The following is a 20,187-nucleotide window of genomic DNA, read 5'->3' as shown; positions in this document are numbered from 1 at the left end:
ACAAAGATCTTTAGCAAAAACAGGAGAGTGCCGACAACTCGATAAGTGGAACCATAGCTTAGTTGGTAAGAGCAAAACTACAGTGCAGTCAGTAACCATGCGTAGGTTCAAGTGCTATCGGGTCGAACAAGTTTTTCCATGTGTTCGGTCTTCATTAAATTATTTTATGTATTTAACGAAGACTGACGATAGGATATTTGACATGTTATTTTAACTGCGACCATGTCATGGATAAATCGACACATCCAATCAAGTTTGACAAACGCCAGGTCCTTGTAAAAGAAGTTATCTACCCAGGATACTGCGAGAGGCCATTGAAATTAAAAATATCCTAATTTCCACAGGGAAGATGGTTTCTCCGTACCACCACTTTGGGATCCAGTATTTCCTCTGATCAAAAATACCAAACATACACAAGACTGCAGTACTGATTAAAATGTTTTAATTTATTCTAATTTCCATTATTAATTAATAATAAATTTAACTTAATAAAAATTTATATTGTTAAAATAAAATAGGTAATTTGTAGAACAGTAGCGTAAATTGGAAAAATTTTGTAAAATTAAATATACGATATTTAATTAATAACTTTTATAACTATAGTAGAAAAAATAGGGTGGTTTGCATTAACATTAGACATAACTGGTTGATGACTTCACCACCTCAGTCAACCGTGACCAAGGAACCTGTAAAGGGCCCGAAACTTTGGTTTATTTGAAAAAGCAAATGTATATACGCGATTTAAATCCGGAAAAATAGTTTCATTTCCTATGTTATTTTAATCTAAACTGTATTTTTTATTATTATATTAATTGTAATGGATAAAATTGTGTAAACATAAAAGTAGCGACGAAATGCCATACTTCTATGGGGTGTCATAGCAATAAGTACCTACTTACCTAATAATAATAACACACACACTCAACATAGACCCGCATAGGGAAACCCGGTGTCGCGGGTACCATAGACATATGTAGACAACCATAAATTACACCCAAACTCACGAGAGAAATAAATGTAGGCCATACAAATATTTCTCCCGGCCCACGAATCGAACCTGGGACCTCTGCGTGGCAGTAGGCATGGTAACCGCTCGGCCACGAAGGCATTTGGAATGGTATTGGTAAAGGAATGTGTTGTTGTGACTTGCATTGTAAATAATCATGTCGAAACACACGAAACATTTTACAAACATTTTCTTCTTTTTTTAAAGTGTTATCTCCTCTGTTAGCTCCATCGATACAATTGATGATCTCGTCAACATCAAGTTAAGACAGGCGTTTCTTACTCAGAATTTGAGCGCAGTAGGCACTACATGGTCATAAATTGTTGTGTCTAAAACATAAATAGTAGGTACAAATTTTCATTGTCTCGTCCACCCAAAGCAAACTAGAGGAATGTAGATACTTCATCTAAACATTCAAAATACGTGCATGCTGTGCTAGTGTTTATTTGTAAATGCTGTTAGTTGAGGATACACGGAACGCGCCGCTGTTCGTCGGGTGTGTGGGGGTGTGCACCCCTGTTTGTCGCCGATACTAACCCGATTACGCCCAATCAGCTTCGTCGCCGCCCTAATTGGGCACCCGGGGGGGCGGCGCTTTTTTAACAGCTTGCACAAACATACAGTCTTGCACACTTGGTGCAAGGTCCGCCGAAGATAAAAAAGCGTGTATGCAAAACAAAGGTATAACATAGGAAATTAAACTATTTTTCCGGATTTAAATCGCGTATATTTGTTTTTTCAAACAAACCGACGTTTACGAATATAAAGGTATAACAACTAACAGGAGCCGTAATGCGACTTTAAAATAATAATACTAATAATAATATTTTGACATTGAACGAATTTTGTTTAGAACAAGCCCACTACGTACGTATAAAAAATTGTAAGGGTTTTTTTACGAAAATAACTATCTTATTTCGTATTATGTTCATTTTTTTGTATTGCGCGTATGTTATTTATAAGTCGTTGATAACAAATGACTAACGAGGGCTATGTAAATAATCTAAACAATACGAATAGCAATCATAATTATCCAGAAAGAATTCTAACTAGATTCGTTAAACAAATTATATGTTGTGTGACCTTATACAAAAATGTAGGTACCTATCCATGGTAGCTATAATTTATGCTTATTTTATACTGGAATGAAAGATTAATCTCTAAATCAAATGCAAACACAGATTAAGTACTGAATTATTTGGCAAAATGATTGTACGAAATAAGAATAAGTGAGAAATAAAGCAATATGATTTATGGAACAGTCAGGGTGGATCTCGTTCGGTTCGCGGTCGGCCGTCGGTCGCCCTCATATCATTTGAGAGAGAGTCATCTGTCTTTATTATAATAACACTTGTACTGCAATGGATTTGGGATTTAATTTCTCGTTCGTTTGTTTTGTATCGCACTGAATTTCGGATTTCGTTTCACGTTCATTTGTTTTAAACTGCAATGGACTTCGGATTTCATTCACTTATTTGTTTTGTATTGCAATGGATTTTGAGTTTTGTTTACATTCATGTGTTTTGTATTGCAATGGATTTCGGGTTTTGCTTTCGTTCATTTGTTTGGTGCTGCAATGGATTTCGGATTTTATAACAAGTTCATTTCTTATTGTATAAATTTGAAAAGACCCTGAGTTAATAAATGTCATACATGGAGTAAATAGTGCTTTGTACTTTGCTTTGTACCTACAGTAATAACAAACGAAATATACGACTTTAGTTCTGTTACTGACAAGGTTTATAAAAACATTCATTTCGCTGAACGTGGCTACGGCATCTACCATGTCTATTATTTTTTATAATATAATGCTTGTAGCGTATTGCTTAGCACGTCATACTATAATTCACGATTTTTAAGTATTTTTAAGTACAAATAAATAAATAAAGAAAACGAAAATCTGTATTTCCTCTAATATATTTTTAAATACAGAGCTATAAACAGAGCATTTTAACCACAATTGTCAAAGTACCTATATAGTATTTACAAAAATCTTATCGAAACTTGTAATAGTAATTATTATTTAAATAAATGGTATGCAATATAACGAGCTTTCATACTTATCATTTCTTAGTCATAAAATCTATGTATATAAAAATTAACATATCTTTCGCCTGTCGGTAAGCGACACGTCTACCCATAACAGTTACAATGACGCTCATAGCTTCAAGCCGCAAACCGTAAAGGTAATTTTTTATGGTATCAAGTGACGGGACTTACAAGTCGTGCGCCTGATAGTACCTAAGCGACACGCTTGTCCATAACAGTTGCCATCACCTTGAGACATAGTAGACAAGTCCCACGTGCCTGTAATTTCACCTTTGCCCTTCAAAACCGAAACGCAGTAATGTTCTCACGTTAATTCTTGGCGGCAAAAATAGGTAAGGTGGTAGTGCTTCCCTGGACTAACTGCATTCTGATTTTGAAAGGCTGGTGAAATTATATGCACATGGGACTTGTCAACTTATGTCTCAGAGTGACGAGCGCAATGGCAATGCCCCAGATTTTTGCGATATAAAGCTTTAAAGATCTGACTGCAACTGCTATGGACAGGCGTGTTACCACCAGGCACACGACTGGTTCGTCCAATCACTTGATATCATAAAAAAACGAGTATTTTACGAGTATACGAATATTCCCGTACCTTGTGAAAAAAGTACAAGCTTTCGTATTAGGGTTTAAATTGACAAACATAATATAAATATACATAATTATCTTTCCTTGTCCGTCAGTAGACGTTTTTGTCATAATGGCCTATTTAAAATTTTAACGACAATACATAATTAGGATTTGTATTCTTTAATTCGCGATACCACATACCATTTGAAATATATTCTTACCATCGCTATTTTGTTCTTTGACAAAATGTCAGAGACTTAAGTAAATAAAATAACAAATTTAATAATAATGTGTCAACATATACTCCATCCAATTCGAGACAAAGTGAGTTGTATGACTACAACTACACTTGGAAAATTCCTTGCACTATGAGAACTCGAGTAATTGAATTCACTCCGTGACATTATTCAGAACATTAGACCAGAACCATTTTAGAAAAATTTATTTCCCAAATTAGTCCTCCCGGGACTCGAACCCGAGACCTGTCTATCCAGCGCCCACAATGTGAACCGTTTGACCACCGAGGTTGTCAGTAATAATAAACCACCCACACAATTACATCAATTACCTCCACTCAAACAACGGGGTTTCCAGCGATTTAAGTACCAGAGTGAAAATGAACTCCAGTCATCCAGAAATTAAACTCGGATCACCCAGACAAAAAGCGATTAAGAAAGATGCGTCCGATCGTTTGATTCTACGGGTAATCGGAACCGGGATTTCTTAACTTAGGATGTTGAATGCCATAGAGCTAGACTCTAGTACATAGAACGTTCACTTAATATGTCAAAGAGTAAATAACAATGGAAAGAAAGTACAGTACCTTAGTAAAGCATTTACTAACTATAGTTACAGGTAAATGGAGATCATTTCGTTCCGACGCGCGTATCACAGCTTAATTTATAATTTATATGTCACAGTCCGCTTTTGGTCGAATTTCACTCTTACTCGAACAATTTAGTTTGAAATAGCTACTTAATATTATCAACAGGACGTTCAAAATAGGCTAATCTCGAAATTTTAAGAAAGGAAACATTACGTCATACTCTATGACAAAAACCTATGGCCAAAAATATTATTAATCACACATTTTGCTTACAGAGTGTTCGTCGACGAACTGTGTGATACTGTGTATCGTATAATGCAAAAAAACTTCACAGACGTTACTGCGATCACACCAAATTAAAAATTTACACAAAAACACATTTAGTTCATCTTCGATTAAATTATTGACGATCTAACCGATTAGCCCGTTTTAGAATATTCTGCAGGTTAAACAGTATAGGTATGTATGTAATATACAATACAAATATTTTAACTAAGATAACAGCTGCTATAACATTTGACACACTTCAGGAACAGTTTTCCCCATTGGTAATTTGTCTTGGAAACTTTTTTGTTATCCCTTTCTTCATCAGTCTTCACTTTTCGATATTTCACTGAGCAAAAAGTTTAATATTGTTAAGACGGCTGTCAATACAATTTTCCACTTTTATCAATGAGACAAGCCTCCATAAAATGGAGCTAACTTTCAAATTATTGGAGGTTTTTCTTTTAAATTTTTATTGAATTGATATTCAATTATTTTTTGTGAAATTACTCCACTAGTTTGTTATAATTATTAATACAAAGATCCCTCAGAAGAACACTCAGAAAAAATTCCTTCCATCCGGCCGGATTCGACCCGACGTCTTCTAGGATACCGTGCCAGACGCTATACCAACTAAGCCACGGAACGAACCAGCGGACCTCACGAATTTTTCTATGTGCTTGTTGTCGTGTCTTTATATTTGGTTTTTCAACGACTTTTTAGTCGTAGCGCCATCTATGAGAAATCTATGAAAGTTTTATTACCCAGTTAGATACCTTTACAGCTACCTGCTCTGGCGAGAGATGTCGCTATTCACTGTGTTTTAAAGGTTTTTCTTTTCCTAAAAATAACTTCAGGTATAATTATGGCGTAACTAAACTGTAGTCTGCACAGTAATGTTTAGCAGAGCAGACTGCGTGTGGGCTGATGATGTACTCCTGTTCTGTTATTGATTTGTTTTTTGTAAATCACCACCAACACCCCTCATGTGCTGGGGCTATGTATCCGCTGGGGCGGAAGCTGGCGCAACGGGAGGTTGAGGCGGTGGAGAAGCGCGGGCGGCCGCCAACGCCGCTGCGTGCCGCCGCGCCTTCAGCCGCAGGTCAGCGATAGACGAGGAGCGACAACGCGCCGCCAGAGCCGCAAGCCCCGCGTACGGCGGACAAAGCGCCGCGGCCGCTGCCGCCGCCGCCGCACTCGCGTACTATAAATGCATCGCTATTAGAAAGTTTCGATGTAGCTTAGTGTCTGAAAGATGTAGCTATCTACTATTAGAATGGTAGTCAAGAACTAGATAAAACATAAAGGCAAAAAATTAATACAAATGAACCTGATGCGCAGCCGCAGAGAGCAGAGCTGTGTCGAACGGCGCGAATGCTGTTGCCGGCGGGTGCGGCACGTGCGCAGGGTGTGTTGGGTGCGCGAGAGGAGGTAGCTGCGCACCTGGGGGTGGACCAGGCGCTCGCGCCGCCGCTAGTCGCGGTACGGACACGTACGGCGCCACGCGACACGGCTCCAGCGGTGTGCCACCGCCGCCCACAACTAGACCTGCAGAACACGCGCAGTATGGTACTGTAGTATGATTAGAAATACTGGCTGAATGAATGTAGGTTTATGTTTAGAATTGTATAAAAAAATAAGATGAAAAAAGAAGAACATCTTGGTGGTTCTAGAATAGGCTTCGATTTGAAAATACGTAATAAATATTTTATTCACGGATACAGTCCTGTTTTATCTTTAAAAAGTCATCTACGCTAATCCTAGCTACGACCTACGATAAGTGGTGGAGGCGCCTTACAAGTGGTGAAATTCCGATTTGGAAAAATTTTATACGATTTTATGGAATAATCTCCGAAGGAAGGAAGAAGAAACATATTTATAAGGTCGTAATTTTTATTTTGTACGACATTTATTCATTGTTCTTGTTATACTAGTGAAAAGTACAAGAAAGAATATGCATCAGAACGCAGCGCAGAAGTTTTCTGGCTTAAACGACGTTGACGAGTTTCTAAATCAGTTTGAGGCGATCAGTGTAGTAAATAATTGGTCAGATGTGCAAAAGAGGTACGTGATTGCATTGTATCTGGAAGAGCCAGCTCTACAGTGGTACAAAACCAATTTTTCGTCATACGCGACAGTACATTTATCTTTCGCAACCTTATCTCCTTAGGTCATTTCCTTTCAGGCGCATTTAGGAACTTGTTAACTTTTTTGCAATTTCCACGTAAAACCTACTACTACCTGAGTCCGTAGCAATTTGTATAAAGTCCTACTAATTTGTTTTACGTGAAAAATAAACCTGTAATCGTAGATCACATGAATCATACTCGTAATTGTTCGTAGCACTTTCGAAGACCTCTACGAAATTTTACATCTGCTAGAACTTATGTCAATTTCTCAATTTACGTTAATAATGCCGCTACTATAAATACTACAATTAAGTTAAATAAAAGTAATTTGTAAGGAGTTAATCGTGGTACGAGTTAAAGCGCTTGCATTGATCCGACGCGATTGGCAGAGACAAACGACCGACGGCGGCGGGCGGAGGCGTGGTGCGAGGCAGAGCGGCACAAATCCACGCGGATCCTTTACCGAACTCCACTTAATTAAATTGATATTTAAGTAAAGCATAATTTGCTCGTAAATTAAGCGAGATTCCTTGTTTATAGCCACCCGCCGGGCGAAGTGCGCAATTAATAAATTAGCGCGGATCTGCCCGACTTAAAATGTTCGGTGCGGCTCTTCTCAAGGATTCATTAATTTAATTACTTGCTCACCTTTCGCCTTGCCTTCGATTAAATACAATTTTGTCTTTATTGCTTAGTCGATTGCTGTTAATTTAATATCGGTATATGTAAGAAAGGCAAATCTGCAGAACGTCAAAAGTTTAATTAGAAAACATTTGGTAGTAAAAGACTCGCAGATGATAATGTACGAGTATGATATTAGTAATAAGAGTAGGAATTTCCATGTGGTCCGTAAATGACTAGACGCGTAGGAGGCAAGTGAGACAGTGCAACCTGTGTGAAGCAAGGAGACCGTGGCAAAAGAGGGTTAGAGGCGGGGGCGCGGTACGGGGCGCGATGTTGGCTGTAAATCAGCTCGCTCCGGTCGCCGTCGGCATTATCAAAATGGATGCTCCCCGCGCGTATGAGTTATTTCCATATTTGACACCGAATTACTTTCCAGAAGTGCGAACATAAATACGAGCGAGAGTGGGAGTCCGGCGTCGCCTCGCACCGGGCGCGCTCCCGCGCCCCTCGCGCGCCCTGGTCGGCGCCCTAGCGACCGCCGTGCATTTATTTGATTAACTCTGAGTTGTTTAATTTAATCGAATTATAAGGTAAACCGGCGCGGCACGAGTGCGGGGGCCGCTCTCCTGCTTATTTTAAACCATTCCGAACATCTTTACGGCGGTTTCTGCACAATAAAATATCGCCACCCTCGAATACGAATAACTTTACAATTTTATGAACAGGGGAACAATTAGGAGTCTGGATTCTTTTATTGTTGAATTTCACGGCGACTGTGATTGTTTTTACGGCGAGCGGCCCCGCCGCCTCGAGATTCATTTCTTCGTTAAAAATAAATTCTTAATTTTATGAAGATTCAGCAGCACTTTTTTATGATTTGTTGCGAAGGTAAAGGCAAAATATTGCGTCCATTTTTCAGATTTATTTGCTCATGATACCTTCACTAACCTTAATGCCTAGAACGTGAGTGCGTGTTAAGTCATAAATTGTTCAATTAAAGTCGAAATTACTTTTAAATAAGCTCTTATAATAATCATCGATATATTAACAGGATTATAATTTTGTATTTGGAAAATATTTCGATGCAACTACAAAAGATAAATAGATCAAAGCGTGACACCACAAACGATTGACTAAATCAATAAGATTGCGAATGTCGCCGCTCGAAAGGGGCATAACATAACGAATAACCGTTTCATTTCACTTTACATGATTGTTCTCGTGTTAGGCCTACGCGGGGAGATGTGGCGGGCCGGGGTAGCGGGGGCACATAAGTTAATAAGACATTTAGCAGGGGACGGCGGGATTGCGTCCGAATGGCTCCCGCGGGGAATCATTTTATTCGATTCCGGCGCAGCGTTTTTTCCGCTTTACGCTCCGTTTAACAGTTCCTATGGAGTTCGGAGCTCTTACAATCACTATCCTATTCAATACGTTGCTATGTAAACATTTGATTAAGTCATTTTATTTATTTATTTTACGCACGGATTTTACTAGTATTTTTTAGAAAAAGTGCGTACGCGTACGTCGTGAACAAAAACAAAATTTAAATATTAACACTTAACTGCCTCAGTGGCTGAACGGCTAGCTTACCACGCTGGACTCCCACCCAGGGTTCGATTCCTGGGCGGGGAGAAACATTACTATGGCCTATATTTATTTCTCTCGTGGGTTTTGATGTAATTTGTGGTTATCTATCTAAGTGTGTGTCCATGGCACCCGCGATACAGGGTTTCCTTAGTGCTATGAGTGCGTGTGTTATAAAAAAAGACACCAGTAAGAAACTACTATTCTCCAAAGTTCATGTTTAGAACTGCTCAAACCTATTTAATTCAAATATTATTTACGTTAAACATTTCTTTAAAAAAAATAGCAATAGGATGCTTTCATAAACGCATTAAGTTGGGCCTTAGTGATAAATTCTCACACGTTGATACCAGTGCCCAGGAGTGTCGTATTGAAGTCCCAGACCAAATGTCGAGCGTCCAATAACTGTACCATGAGTTTGCAGTTATAATTCTCGCAAAATATTTGTATATAAAATGTTATTTGCATCTTATGACCGCTAAAGGTGCAGTACAATTTGCGGTCACTGACAACAACTGTCACAAGAAACTCATAGTAGAGGCACACGTCACACATTTTTCCGCTTACTTAAGGTTTATTTTATCTCGTGATTATAAGGACATTTAATCGATATACGACTTCATTTAAAAAATAAATGACATAACTGAATTCATAACATTTCAAAATTCACATTCAAATTTTAATGCATAAGATTTTATTGCTTAATGGCGGATTTTTGACGCTTCATAGAGTTCTGTGAAATTTTCTCAATATACCTACAATTTTTATCAGGAAGTCTTTATTTACCTTGTAAGCAATCGTCATTAGCATGATTTTGGCCTTACAGAAGTGTTAAAGTGCTTACTTAATATAGTATATATATTAATATGTTAGTCCCAATATCAGTTTGTGGCTTATGTCAACTGCATTGAATGAACCAATATTTTGTTTCTATATTTATATAAGTCTTACTATTTTAAACGATATCGATTGACCACAGCGTGTATTTCGTGAGATTTTTACAAAAGTGTGGCATCGCGCTGTCACCTTCTATCCCCCAAAGTGACATAATAAGCAGTGAAAGAACATTACCGCAACGAGCATTTATCTGAGACATTTTCCTCCGCCCACAAGGGGTATTTGGGACAACATTTTTATTTTATTAACAAACAATCTGGGTAGAATCAATGATATATTTTTGTAAGACATTGTAATCGTGTTCTACATCGCCAATTTCATCATACACTTACAATGCGACTACAAAAAGTGAAAAACACAGAATACGAAATTTGGAATACGTGTCGTAATTAGTAAAATTGTCCAAATATTGCAATTTTCAACTATTACTTTTTATAGTCCTGATATTTATTTGTGTAACGTTCTATCATGAAACTTATTAGGTAATATAAAAATAAATAGTATACAAAATTCTCACTTTTCACCTAGTAAGTTTGACTTCCTACACAACCCTGCTTTAGATATTAAGTCGATTTGTACAAGTACCGAGAACGAGAAATATTTTAGTCATACAAAAGGGCACTTGGAAATTTTTCGGTTTTCAACTGTATATATTTTTTTAGAGATCAGATAAAAACAGCGTGCAAGTAAAGAATACGTAACGCCACACTGTTGCAATAGATGCCCACTATGAAGAATTTAACAATTTACATTCGATGATAATATTTTGCTCTTTATATGTATCAAAGGGAAAAATTGTATCTTTAATACAACGTGCGTGCGTGCGTGTGTGTGTGTGTGTGTGTGTGCGTGTGTGTGTGGGCGCGCGTGCATGTGTGGGCGTGCGTGCGTGTGTGTATATATCTTTAACACAATATATATATTAATGTACGCACATTAATATATGCTTTTATTTTTTTTACAATCGATATATTCTTTTATAAATTTTACAATACGTATAATTCACATAAGTTAGGGATATAGGCCAATAGGAGTAAAGCATTCCTGTGACAACCACGCACGGTATTTAAGAAGTAAATAAATGCATTTATAAATTAAGAGAATATTGAACAAACTAAATAAATGTACTATACATTTATCTTAGAAAAGTTTCTTTTTCAAATTGGTACTAGCGGGAATTGGTTGCGGTATTTCGTTATCTAGCACCATAGTAATAGTCGCTAAGCCACCGAGCCGTAAAACAACGTAGATTTTTTTTGGCGATATCTCCATGTAGACCTTACTCAAGAATCGAATCTTGACCATTGGGGAGTGGGGCCCGCTAAGTGTGTTGTGCAATTTCCTCAATTTATCGGTTGGCGAGTGCTTCCCGTTTTTTGCTCCAGCTCACCGCTCGCCGCGCGCGCAGTTTAATTATTCATCCGGCTGAGTTATGGTCGAATTAAAAAACTGTTAGAGTCCGCCGGCGCCGCCCGGAGCCGTAATCGAGTTAGACGGAGTCATGCAGAATACATAATGGCTACCAGCTTCACTATGTAGTTTATAGCGTCTTAATTCATTCGAAAAAATCATGGTTATTCGAACCTATCAACGAAAATTTATAAGTTAAAGTAATGATGTGGTAACCTGATGGTTTGACCTATCGCCTCTCAAGTCAAGTTGAGTGTCGTGGATTCGAATCCGGGCTTGCACCACTCAGGTTTTCGAAATTTATATACGAAATTTGATTTGAGATTTACCGTGAGCTTTTCGGTGAAGGAAAACATCGTGTCGAAACCTGCACACATCTGTAAAAGATGAATTTAGAATTTAGAGTAATTTTCAAGTTAGTTTCCGCTACCTAATTTTCGGTGGCAATTGTCATCATGTAAGGATTCGAGTATATTATCGTGAAATGTTAAGTAATATTTCAGGATACTACACTCGAATGTTAAGTAATATTTCATGATACTATCCTAGAATATTCAAATAATAAACTTGCCACCGAAACTAGTTAGAGAAAACTAACATGAAAATTACCCTTTAATTATGTGTGTGAAGTTTCCAATCCGCCTTGGCTCGCGTGGGAACTACGCCCATAACCTCTCTAATTGTGAAAGAAGGTCTGTGCCCAGCAGTGGGAGTATATAGGCTAACTATTATTTATTATTATGTTTTATTATATTACATAGATAAGAGACAGGCTTGGAATTACCTTTCTACATTTACACCAAAATCCGGAGACAACTAACTGTACGATGTTCGTTAAATTAATTACCTTGTAAAATCTATTGTTAAGGTGGAAAACAACAATTATTTTGAAGAAATTATTTGTATTTGTAATATTTGCAACAATTCTGAAAATCAGCTTCCGCACGAATACACTCATTGCATATACGCAGTGTACTAACTCTAGGGGGGTAGGGGGAGGTATAATTTGCATTGTAGTTTGCAGTCCACAGTTTGCAGTTTCGACTACATTAACCGCAACCGTTTCAATATAAGCCCGTGACATCCAGACAGTTGTTAGCATTAAACGAACACGTGCTTTGCATAAGATAAATTAATTTTGTCGAGTATTGCCAAAAGCTAGTCATGTTTAAAATATTTTTTTGTTAACTGCTTGTACAAATGGTTTAAAACTAATGTGAATATAATACTATACTCCGTCCAACCATTTATTTAACTTTTGACTTATGCATGCCTCCGAAGTAATTATTGACATACAACCATAGACATAAAATGCAATACTTCCTGGACTCTTTTATTTTTTAATTTTAGTGAAGAAACGGGCTCTTTAGGTCCGGATGTTTATCTAGCGAACAGATTATGTAACGAAGATTATTCAAGTTGATAAATTTTGGTACCTGTGTAATAAATTATAATGAAATTAAATAAATTGTAAATCATCATAATAAATTCTTATTGTTTATTATAATGAATCGCCGGATCTCTATATGAACTGGAATCATCGCTTGAATCCTTCAATAATTGAATCTTTAAATTATCAATTCTTGAGTACACAAATTGTCAAACGCAACAACACAATCCCAATCAGACAATATCTTCGTTTTTGAACCCGCTCACATTCACGATTAAATATTGTTCATAAATAAAATCAATAGTTATAAAACAATCACTAATTTAAGCAATTAGTGATTGTGATTGATTAGTGAATTAGTGAATTCGAGCTGTCAAAAGTTACATAAATGGTTGCACGGAGTATAGTATAGGGTCAAGAGCACGTCAAGCTTGACACTTAAGATTTAAATCTCACTTTATGCCGCTTATGATAAGAACGGTCCGAAGTACAAAGTGTAAAGATTGACGTGCTCTTGACTGTACATGCTATAAAAGAACTATACATCAATGTAAACTGTCATTTTTCTACATCTCTTCATACTCTCTGTTTTAATAAATCAAACAAGAATCGATTTCGGTTAAAGATACAAATATACAGGTTGTCTCACTGCTATGCGTCACTGAGGGTACCTACTTTAAATATTGTAGATAGGATATTCTGCTTTATGAAGACATTATTTTATTTTTAAAAGTACAACATTCCTTCAGTGAAAAGCTTATGGTAAATTTAAAATTAAATTTCATTTGTCAATTGAGATTTCGAGAAAATTAATTGAGAAAAAAACAAATGTTCCCCTTACGTCGAGTCGATAGTCGTATTTTGCTTTTATTTTGAGTGGGGTCTAATTCTTAGGTTTTCGCGATTGTTACACATAGGAAATGAAACTATTTTTCCGGATTTAAATCAACCGTGACCATGAGGCCAAAAAACAAATATTTAAATTTTAGATTTAAATCCGGAAAAATAGTTACATTTCCTAAAGTCTAATTCTTTTGTATGTTCTTCGTAGTTGAATGAAAATTAAAATGTAGTTCTGTTGAAGTGATTTAAAGAACTTTACCATCATATATAATTATTAGATACTAACAAGACGTCTGGAATATTGATCGCGACAAAACTTAGTAGTACAATTACATGCTTCAAGACCAAGTAAGTGTACCCTCAGTTTTGTATGAAAATAACGTGTTTACTGTTCTTCTAGATATTTAATTATAGGATATAAATGTTTGAATGTGATATTTTCATTGTAATGTTCACTGGGCGTTTACGTATATTTGTATTATATAGGACTTTGTACACAAGAATGAAAGATAAATGTGTATTGATACGTATACGTATGGTAAAATAGCAGTGATTTTTATATTTTATTTATTAGAAAGTAGATATATTATAGCTATTGTAGATATGTAAAAACGGTTATATACAAGTTCATATCACTTATGAATAACGTCTGTGTTATGGTAGTAACAATATAATTTAATATGTTAAATAGACCGAGGTAATTGTAAATACAACGCCGAATAAAGGTTTTATATATTGTTCAGCGCTTTTCATTTATTTTTACTGTGCCAGACGTGACATAAAGAGAATAGGAAGCGTCAACACCACGATTGTGTCGCCAAACATAGTCTTCAAGGCACAATGTAAGGCGAACTATTCGATTAAACAATCTGTGAGACTCTACCATGAGATGACAATGACAGTTATCGCTGCTGACCGCGTAAAATTGTTGTATACAAAATGTTGGTTATTCTCGTGACCGCTAAGGGTGCTGTATAATTTGCCATAAAAAAATTATGAAGTAATTTAAGCGGTCACTAGCGACAACTGTCCCAGTAACCTCGTGGTGGAGGCACTGAGATTCTTACCTTTATGCATTTGGCTCTCGTGTTTGCGGCACTTCGCGCGTCGATTTTGAAACCATACCTGTAGAAATATATTATGTTTATATCACGCGAAACATTTAAAAACAAAATGCATGACTTCCTCACTAGAGGATGTCAATTTTCGTACCATCGTATCATTAGCTACGTGTTAACCACTCTACCAGTAACGACAGTTACTACGACTGCCGTCCTTTTATTTTGTCGGTGGCTTATACGCAGCTGAATCCATTGAATTATATAAACTTATTATTTCCTTAAATTATAAAACAACACCTATTATAAAATGTTCATGTTCATTGCCAACAAAGAATAACAAGAAACTACTTAAGTATTGTACGAAGAATTCAAACAAATAATATAAAGTAAATTAATAATTGACTGCACGATCTAATAAAAGAAAGAATGAAGGATAGAAGGAATTAACGAAACAAAATTAAGATAAAAATATTTATCGTAAACAAAGTCCCCCGGGGCTGCCAGAAGAACAGTCAAAAGGACATCAAAGCTTGACAGTTCGACTTTGGACCCTTCTTATGGCAAGCGGTGCAGAGTTTAATTTAGTGCTCTTGACCCAGTACGTCACGTGTGTACACACAGAGTATTCCAACTCTTTACAGGGCGCGCGGCGTTGCAAATATTTTTATGCAATCGTTGCATAATGAGGATTCTTAAAGTCGAGTACCCTGTTTAGGCCACGAGGCTTTACCGAATGGCATAAGTAATAGGTACGAGTTTTTAAAACCTAATTATGTAATGATTGTATACAATATACTTTTCCTACGAGTGAATTCAAGTGAAATCACATGGGACTTGTCAACTTATGTCTCAAAGTGACAGGCGCAGTGGCAGTGCTCCTCAGACCTTTGCGATTCAAAGGTCTGAGTAGCACTGCAACTGTTATGGATAGGCATGTAGCTTGACATCAGGCGCACGACTTGTTTGTCCCGTCACTTAATCTTATAAAAAAAAATTAAAATAATGAAGCACAACCAATACTTAATAGTTCTTTTTTGCCAAATGGTTACGCCTTTGTACCTGTTATGTACAATTTGAGACATTATTTAATACAATGAATTTTAATAATTTCACGAATGTAGTGATGTTATTCTATGCAAGAACGCAGTGATTTTAATTAGCAATAACACGACGTTCTTTTTTATGGTTCTGTGTACAGCCATATCCATAATTTCAGTTCAGTAGCGAGTAGGTACCATAGACAATAGAATTTTGGTTCAGAACTAGGCTTTTCTCAGATTGAGTAGAAAACTTGAAAAGCGCCAGAAAGCGTCTGTACAAATCTTTATATTCGTGTAATAGCTAGAGTTTCAATGGCGGCACCATTACATCCGGGTTTATGGCTTCATTTTTGGTCGAAAAATTATTGCAGCAAATTTTTGATAACTCTTTTGCTCCGACTGTTGTATTATATGTTTTGTATTATAACTTGGTAAAGAATCAAAAATAAGATTTTAGTAAATGGAATTTGAAACAGCTCCGACTGTTGTGGCGGTCGAGCTGGGAGTCACCGTGGTACGAAAACAAAATGAGAAAGTGAAGGAAGATGGAACAATCCAAATTTAAAATTTAAATACAAGTAAAATAAAAATAAAAATAGGATACAAGCAGAGAGAGGCGACACAAAAAGGTGAGATGACGGTGTAAGGAGGTCATACCGTCACAACTTAACTGTTCAAACTCAATAAGCGTGAGGATTTTAAATTTCAATGTTTTCTATAAACTTTTATAATTGATATGCTCGCATATTGTGGATTAGTTCTGATTTAAAAAATGATAAATGGCAAGTTCCATAAAAGACACATCCTGCAATATTGGCGCCAATATCAGTGACTCAAACAATTATGCAATTCGTATTTTAAATAAACGAAGTAATGAGTTCTTAAATTTGCGCAATTACTGCAAATTGGAATTGAAACTAAATTTTTGGGATCTTAATACATTTTTTTTTTCTTTTTTCAACAAAACCAATGTTTCAGGCACTTTACAAGTCCTATGATCACGGCTGACTGACCATGTCAAATAAATATAATAGGATCACCATCTAGGAAACTTTTCACGAGAGAAGCCATAAAATTCTGAAGCATATTACGCTACATCTGGCGTGTCGCAAGGTTGCCACCTTACACCAGTACTATTTTAGATATTGGTGAATGGTGAAAGTCTTTATTAAACAAAAAAATTCTCACTGTTTGCTAACAACATGAAGCTGTATATAATGTGCCACTCCCAATAACTATTAACTCCTTCAAGCTGATCTTGATAGAATGTGGTCGTGTTGTAAAGATAATAATATGAAATGAAACTATTTTTCCGGATTTAAATCGCGTGTCTTTGTTTGCAAACAAACCAAAAAACAAGGTTTGTTTGAAAAAACAAATATACGCGATTTAAATCCGGAAAAATAGTTTCATTTCCTATGCGTAACAATCGCGAAAACCTAAGAACTCGATAATAATATGACTTAAAATATATATAAACAAATGCTACCATATTAAATTCACAAGGAAAGAAGGCCACTAAATTACACATATAAGTTGAATCTTGTTTATTAATTTAAAAAAATGAAAATATGTGATTTTTTATGTGACACGCAAATTTCACAAATATGGTGCGAAATTCACTGTAACTATCTAAATTATTCCCTTTTAAAATAACGCTTGAAAATATACACAGAACACTTTTGACATTCCGATCACGGTCAACCGTATCTCGTAACATGAACATGAAGTTCAATTGACAGTCTTTGCACGGACGGATCCCGATTCGTATAAATAGATAGCCAGTTTAACCACTTTACTGTATTGATTGCGTAATGCCAACGCCGAGGTCTAAATACAGTAAATATACAAAGTATTTTTTTAAATGACCAAATCAAAACAAAGAAATTTTGTTTTACGATTTTCGGAACGACGTTTCACATGACGTTTTGACTCTAAAATATTATATATCAACAAACTGCTGTTGCAGATTTGACGGGGTTCTTTAATTTTCTTTTTTCATTTCTAATGGTGAAATTATAGGCACATGGGACTTGTCAACTTATGTCCCAGGGTGACGAGCGCAGTAGCAGTACCCCTCAGATATTTGCGATTTAAAGCTCAGAGTGGCACTGTAACTATTATGGACAGGCGTGTCGCTTAACACCAGGCGCATGACTTGTTCGTGCCGTCACTTGGGAATATTAAAAAAATGGTAGGATGAAATTTGTTTATAATATTGTACAGTCAACAACCCATCAAGCTATACACTCTGGTTCGAATTTCGTCTCCAGTGTGACGCAACAAGATCCGTCAATGCGTAGCTTGATGTACTGCCGTCTGTAATTAGAAGTTTCAGATTAAAATTAAATCAACCTTGTAAATGGTCATTGCCAGCTGCAGTAACTTGGTTTTTACTACTACAACAACTTTGTTTAGTAGCAGTAGAGCTCCTTGTGAAATGGTTCGTCCAGGGAAATACCCTATTTCTGCCTCCAAACAGTAATGTGAGCATTACTGTGTTTCGGTTTTGAAAGGTAAGAGTGCTGGTGAAATTACTGGCACATGGCACTTGTCAACTTATGTCTCAAGGTGACAGGCGCAGTTGCAGTGTCCTTCAGATCTTGCGATTTAAAGCTCTGAGTGGCACTACAATTGCTATGAACAGGTCTGTCGCTTAACATCATGCGCACGACTTGTTCTTCCTGTCACTGGGTATCATAAAAAAACCGATTTAATTAAGTCCAAAAACGTATACACCATATCTATATACACTTTAAAGAAGTTTTTCACTTATTGTAACACAAAATTTAAGGAAATTTCGTTTTTAGAACAGATCATCATAGACGAATATTTTTATTAGAATCTCTAAATAGAATATAAAAATGTTATTCATCGATTTCGGCACGTCATGTCATTGCCATAATGCCACGCATTGGTACATAACGGGTACACGTAGGCAAAGCGATATGCACGCGAGCTCGCGATCCGCTAACTAGGGGCGCATTCATTAGCTCTGATTACATTAGACAATATTAAACAGCAAACAACAACGCCGCCCCCCCGTCTGTATCCGTCTAGTTTGCATTTTCAATTTGACATACGGTCATAGTCCAAAATAAATCCTTATACACACGGTATTTGCGAGTTAATACATTGGTCACATTGGTCACTACAATATGAATATCTGTTTAATATCACAGGCGTCATATTCGTAGCACAGGATGTAACTCGTAGCACATTCGTAGCACTTGTTCGAACACTTTCTTTGTGTAAATTAGATTGATTCTTAAAATAAAATCCAGTTGCAGTAATTTCTATAACATAAGAAATAGGAAAATGGTACGTGTGCAAGGAATGTATGTCTTGATATATAAAACATTAAAATTGCATTAAGTATACAAACGACACGGCGTGACAAATTTGATAAAGAAAAATTTAATCTATATAGACAAAATAAATTAAATAATTACGTAATTAATTAAAAAAATAAGAAAGGGATCCAAAATAATTAAATGACTATTTGTAAATCTCAGCGACAAAGGGAACATTTCCTACAATAATACCCAAAAAGGCAGTCCAAATAAATATACGAAAATCAGAGAAAATCCAATAATGTGACATTTCCAATTGACACTAGTGAAGACGAACTGCCCAGGGTCAAGGCTTTTATAAAAGCTAGTAAATAAATATGTTGTGTTTTCAATCGTTCATTCGGCTTAATATTCGGCATAGAGCAAGTGCACGTAAGCAGTGAGAGTAACGAAATAAAATGTAGTAGCTGTGTCGTAGCCTGTGTAATTTGTTGCGTAGTAGAGATTAAAAATAAAGAGAAACCTTCTGTCTCCCTGTACATAATTGAAGCATAATATATTACTTACAATTCAACATTGAAATCAATTATCTCATTTAAAATCTATCGAAAAAACGTTTTCCAGTTGATTGTTCAACCTTGCATTAATCAACATACAATTTCGACAACTCGAACGAGTCACGACATATCAAGTATTATTATTGATACAGGATTCGGACTGATAAAACTTCGGACTCGGCAAGTACGTCCCCCACTCTAGTAAAATCACTTAACGCCGATCAGACGGTAATAGCAATATATGGGCAATAGAGTGGCACTTGTTGGGTAGCTAATTGCCTGCATTAGTAATAAGGGGTCGCGGGTGCTATGCTGAGGGACGGAAGGGGCGACTGCTTGAACGTAATTAATATCGCACGTGATAATATCAACGATGCGATTGTTTTGATGACGGAAAACATAGATACTTTGCGTGTAGCATGTATTTATTTAATCGAACTACTGCTAAAATTTGTAAATGTGTCAAAACTTTTATTTTATGAGATCAAGTGACGGGAACCATAACTCGGTCGCCTCGTCACGCTGAGACTAAGTTGACAAGTCTCATGTGCCTGAATTTCACCAGCACTCTGATCCTTCAAAACTGAAACGCAGTAATGCTCACGGTTGGCGGCAGCAACAGATAAAATAGTAGTAACTAT

The 20,187-nt window shown here is 36.5% G+C and overlaps 1 protein-coding gene across 1 annotated transcript in view; it reads right to left on the bottom strand.

Annotated features, from left to right (window-relative positions):
- Nucleotides 1-5,712: 5,712 nt before the first annotated feature.
- Nucleotides 5,713-20,187, bottom strand: part of LOC113229927 (short stature homeobox protein 2-like) — a 29,647-nt gene continuing 15,172 nt past the window's right edge. Inside the window, exons 3-5 of the mRNA XM_026463621.1 lie at nt 14,663-14,720; nt 6,046-6,263; nt 5,713-5,919 (exon numbers count right to left, since the gene is read on the bottom strand). Of these exons, the coding sequence (XP_026319406.1) occupies nt 5,713-5,919; nt 6,046-6,263; nt 14,663-14,720 (483 nt within the window). The remainder of the gene's footprint in view (nt 5,920-6,045; nt 6,264-14,662; nt 14,721-20,187) is intronic.

Source organism: Hyposmocoma kahamanoa, unplaced genomic scaffold (assembly GCF_003589595.1).
Source record: "Hyposmocoma kahamanoa isolate Upper Pololo Valley unplaced genomic scaffold, ASM358959v1 63, whole genome shotgun sequence".
NCBI classification, from domain to species: Eukaryota; Metazoa; Arthropoda; class Insecta; order Lepidoptera; family Cosmopterigidae; genus Hyposmocoma; species Hyposmocoma kahamanoa.
Note: the sequence above shows the minus strand (reverse complement) of the source record. Positions and strands in the feature narration are given on the sequence as shown.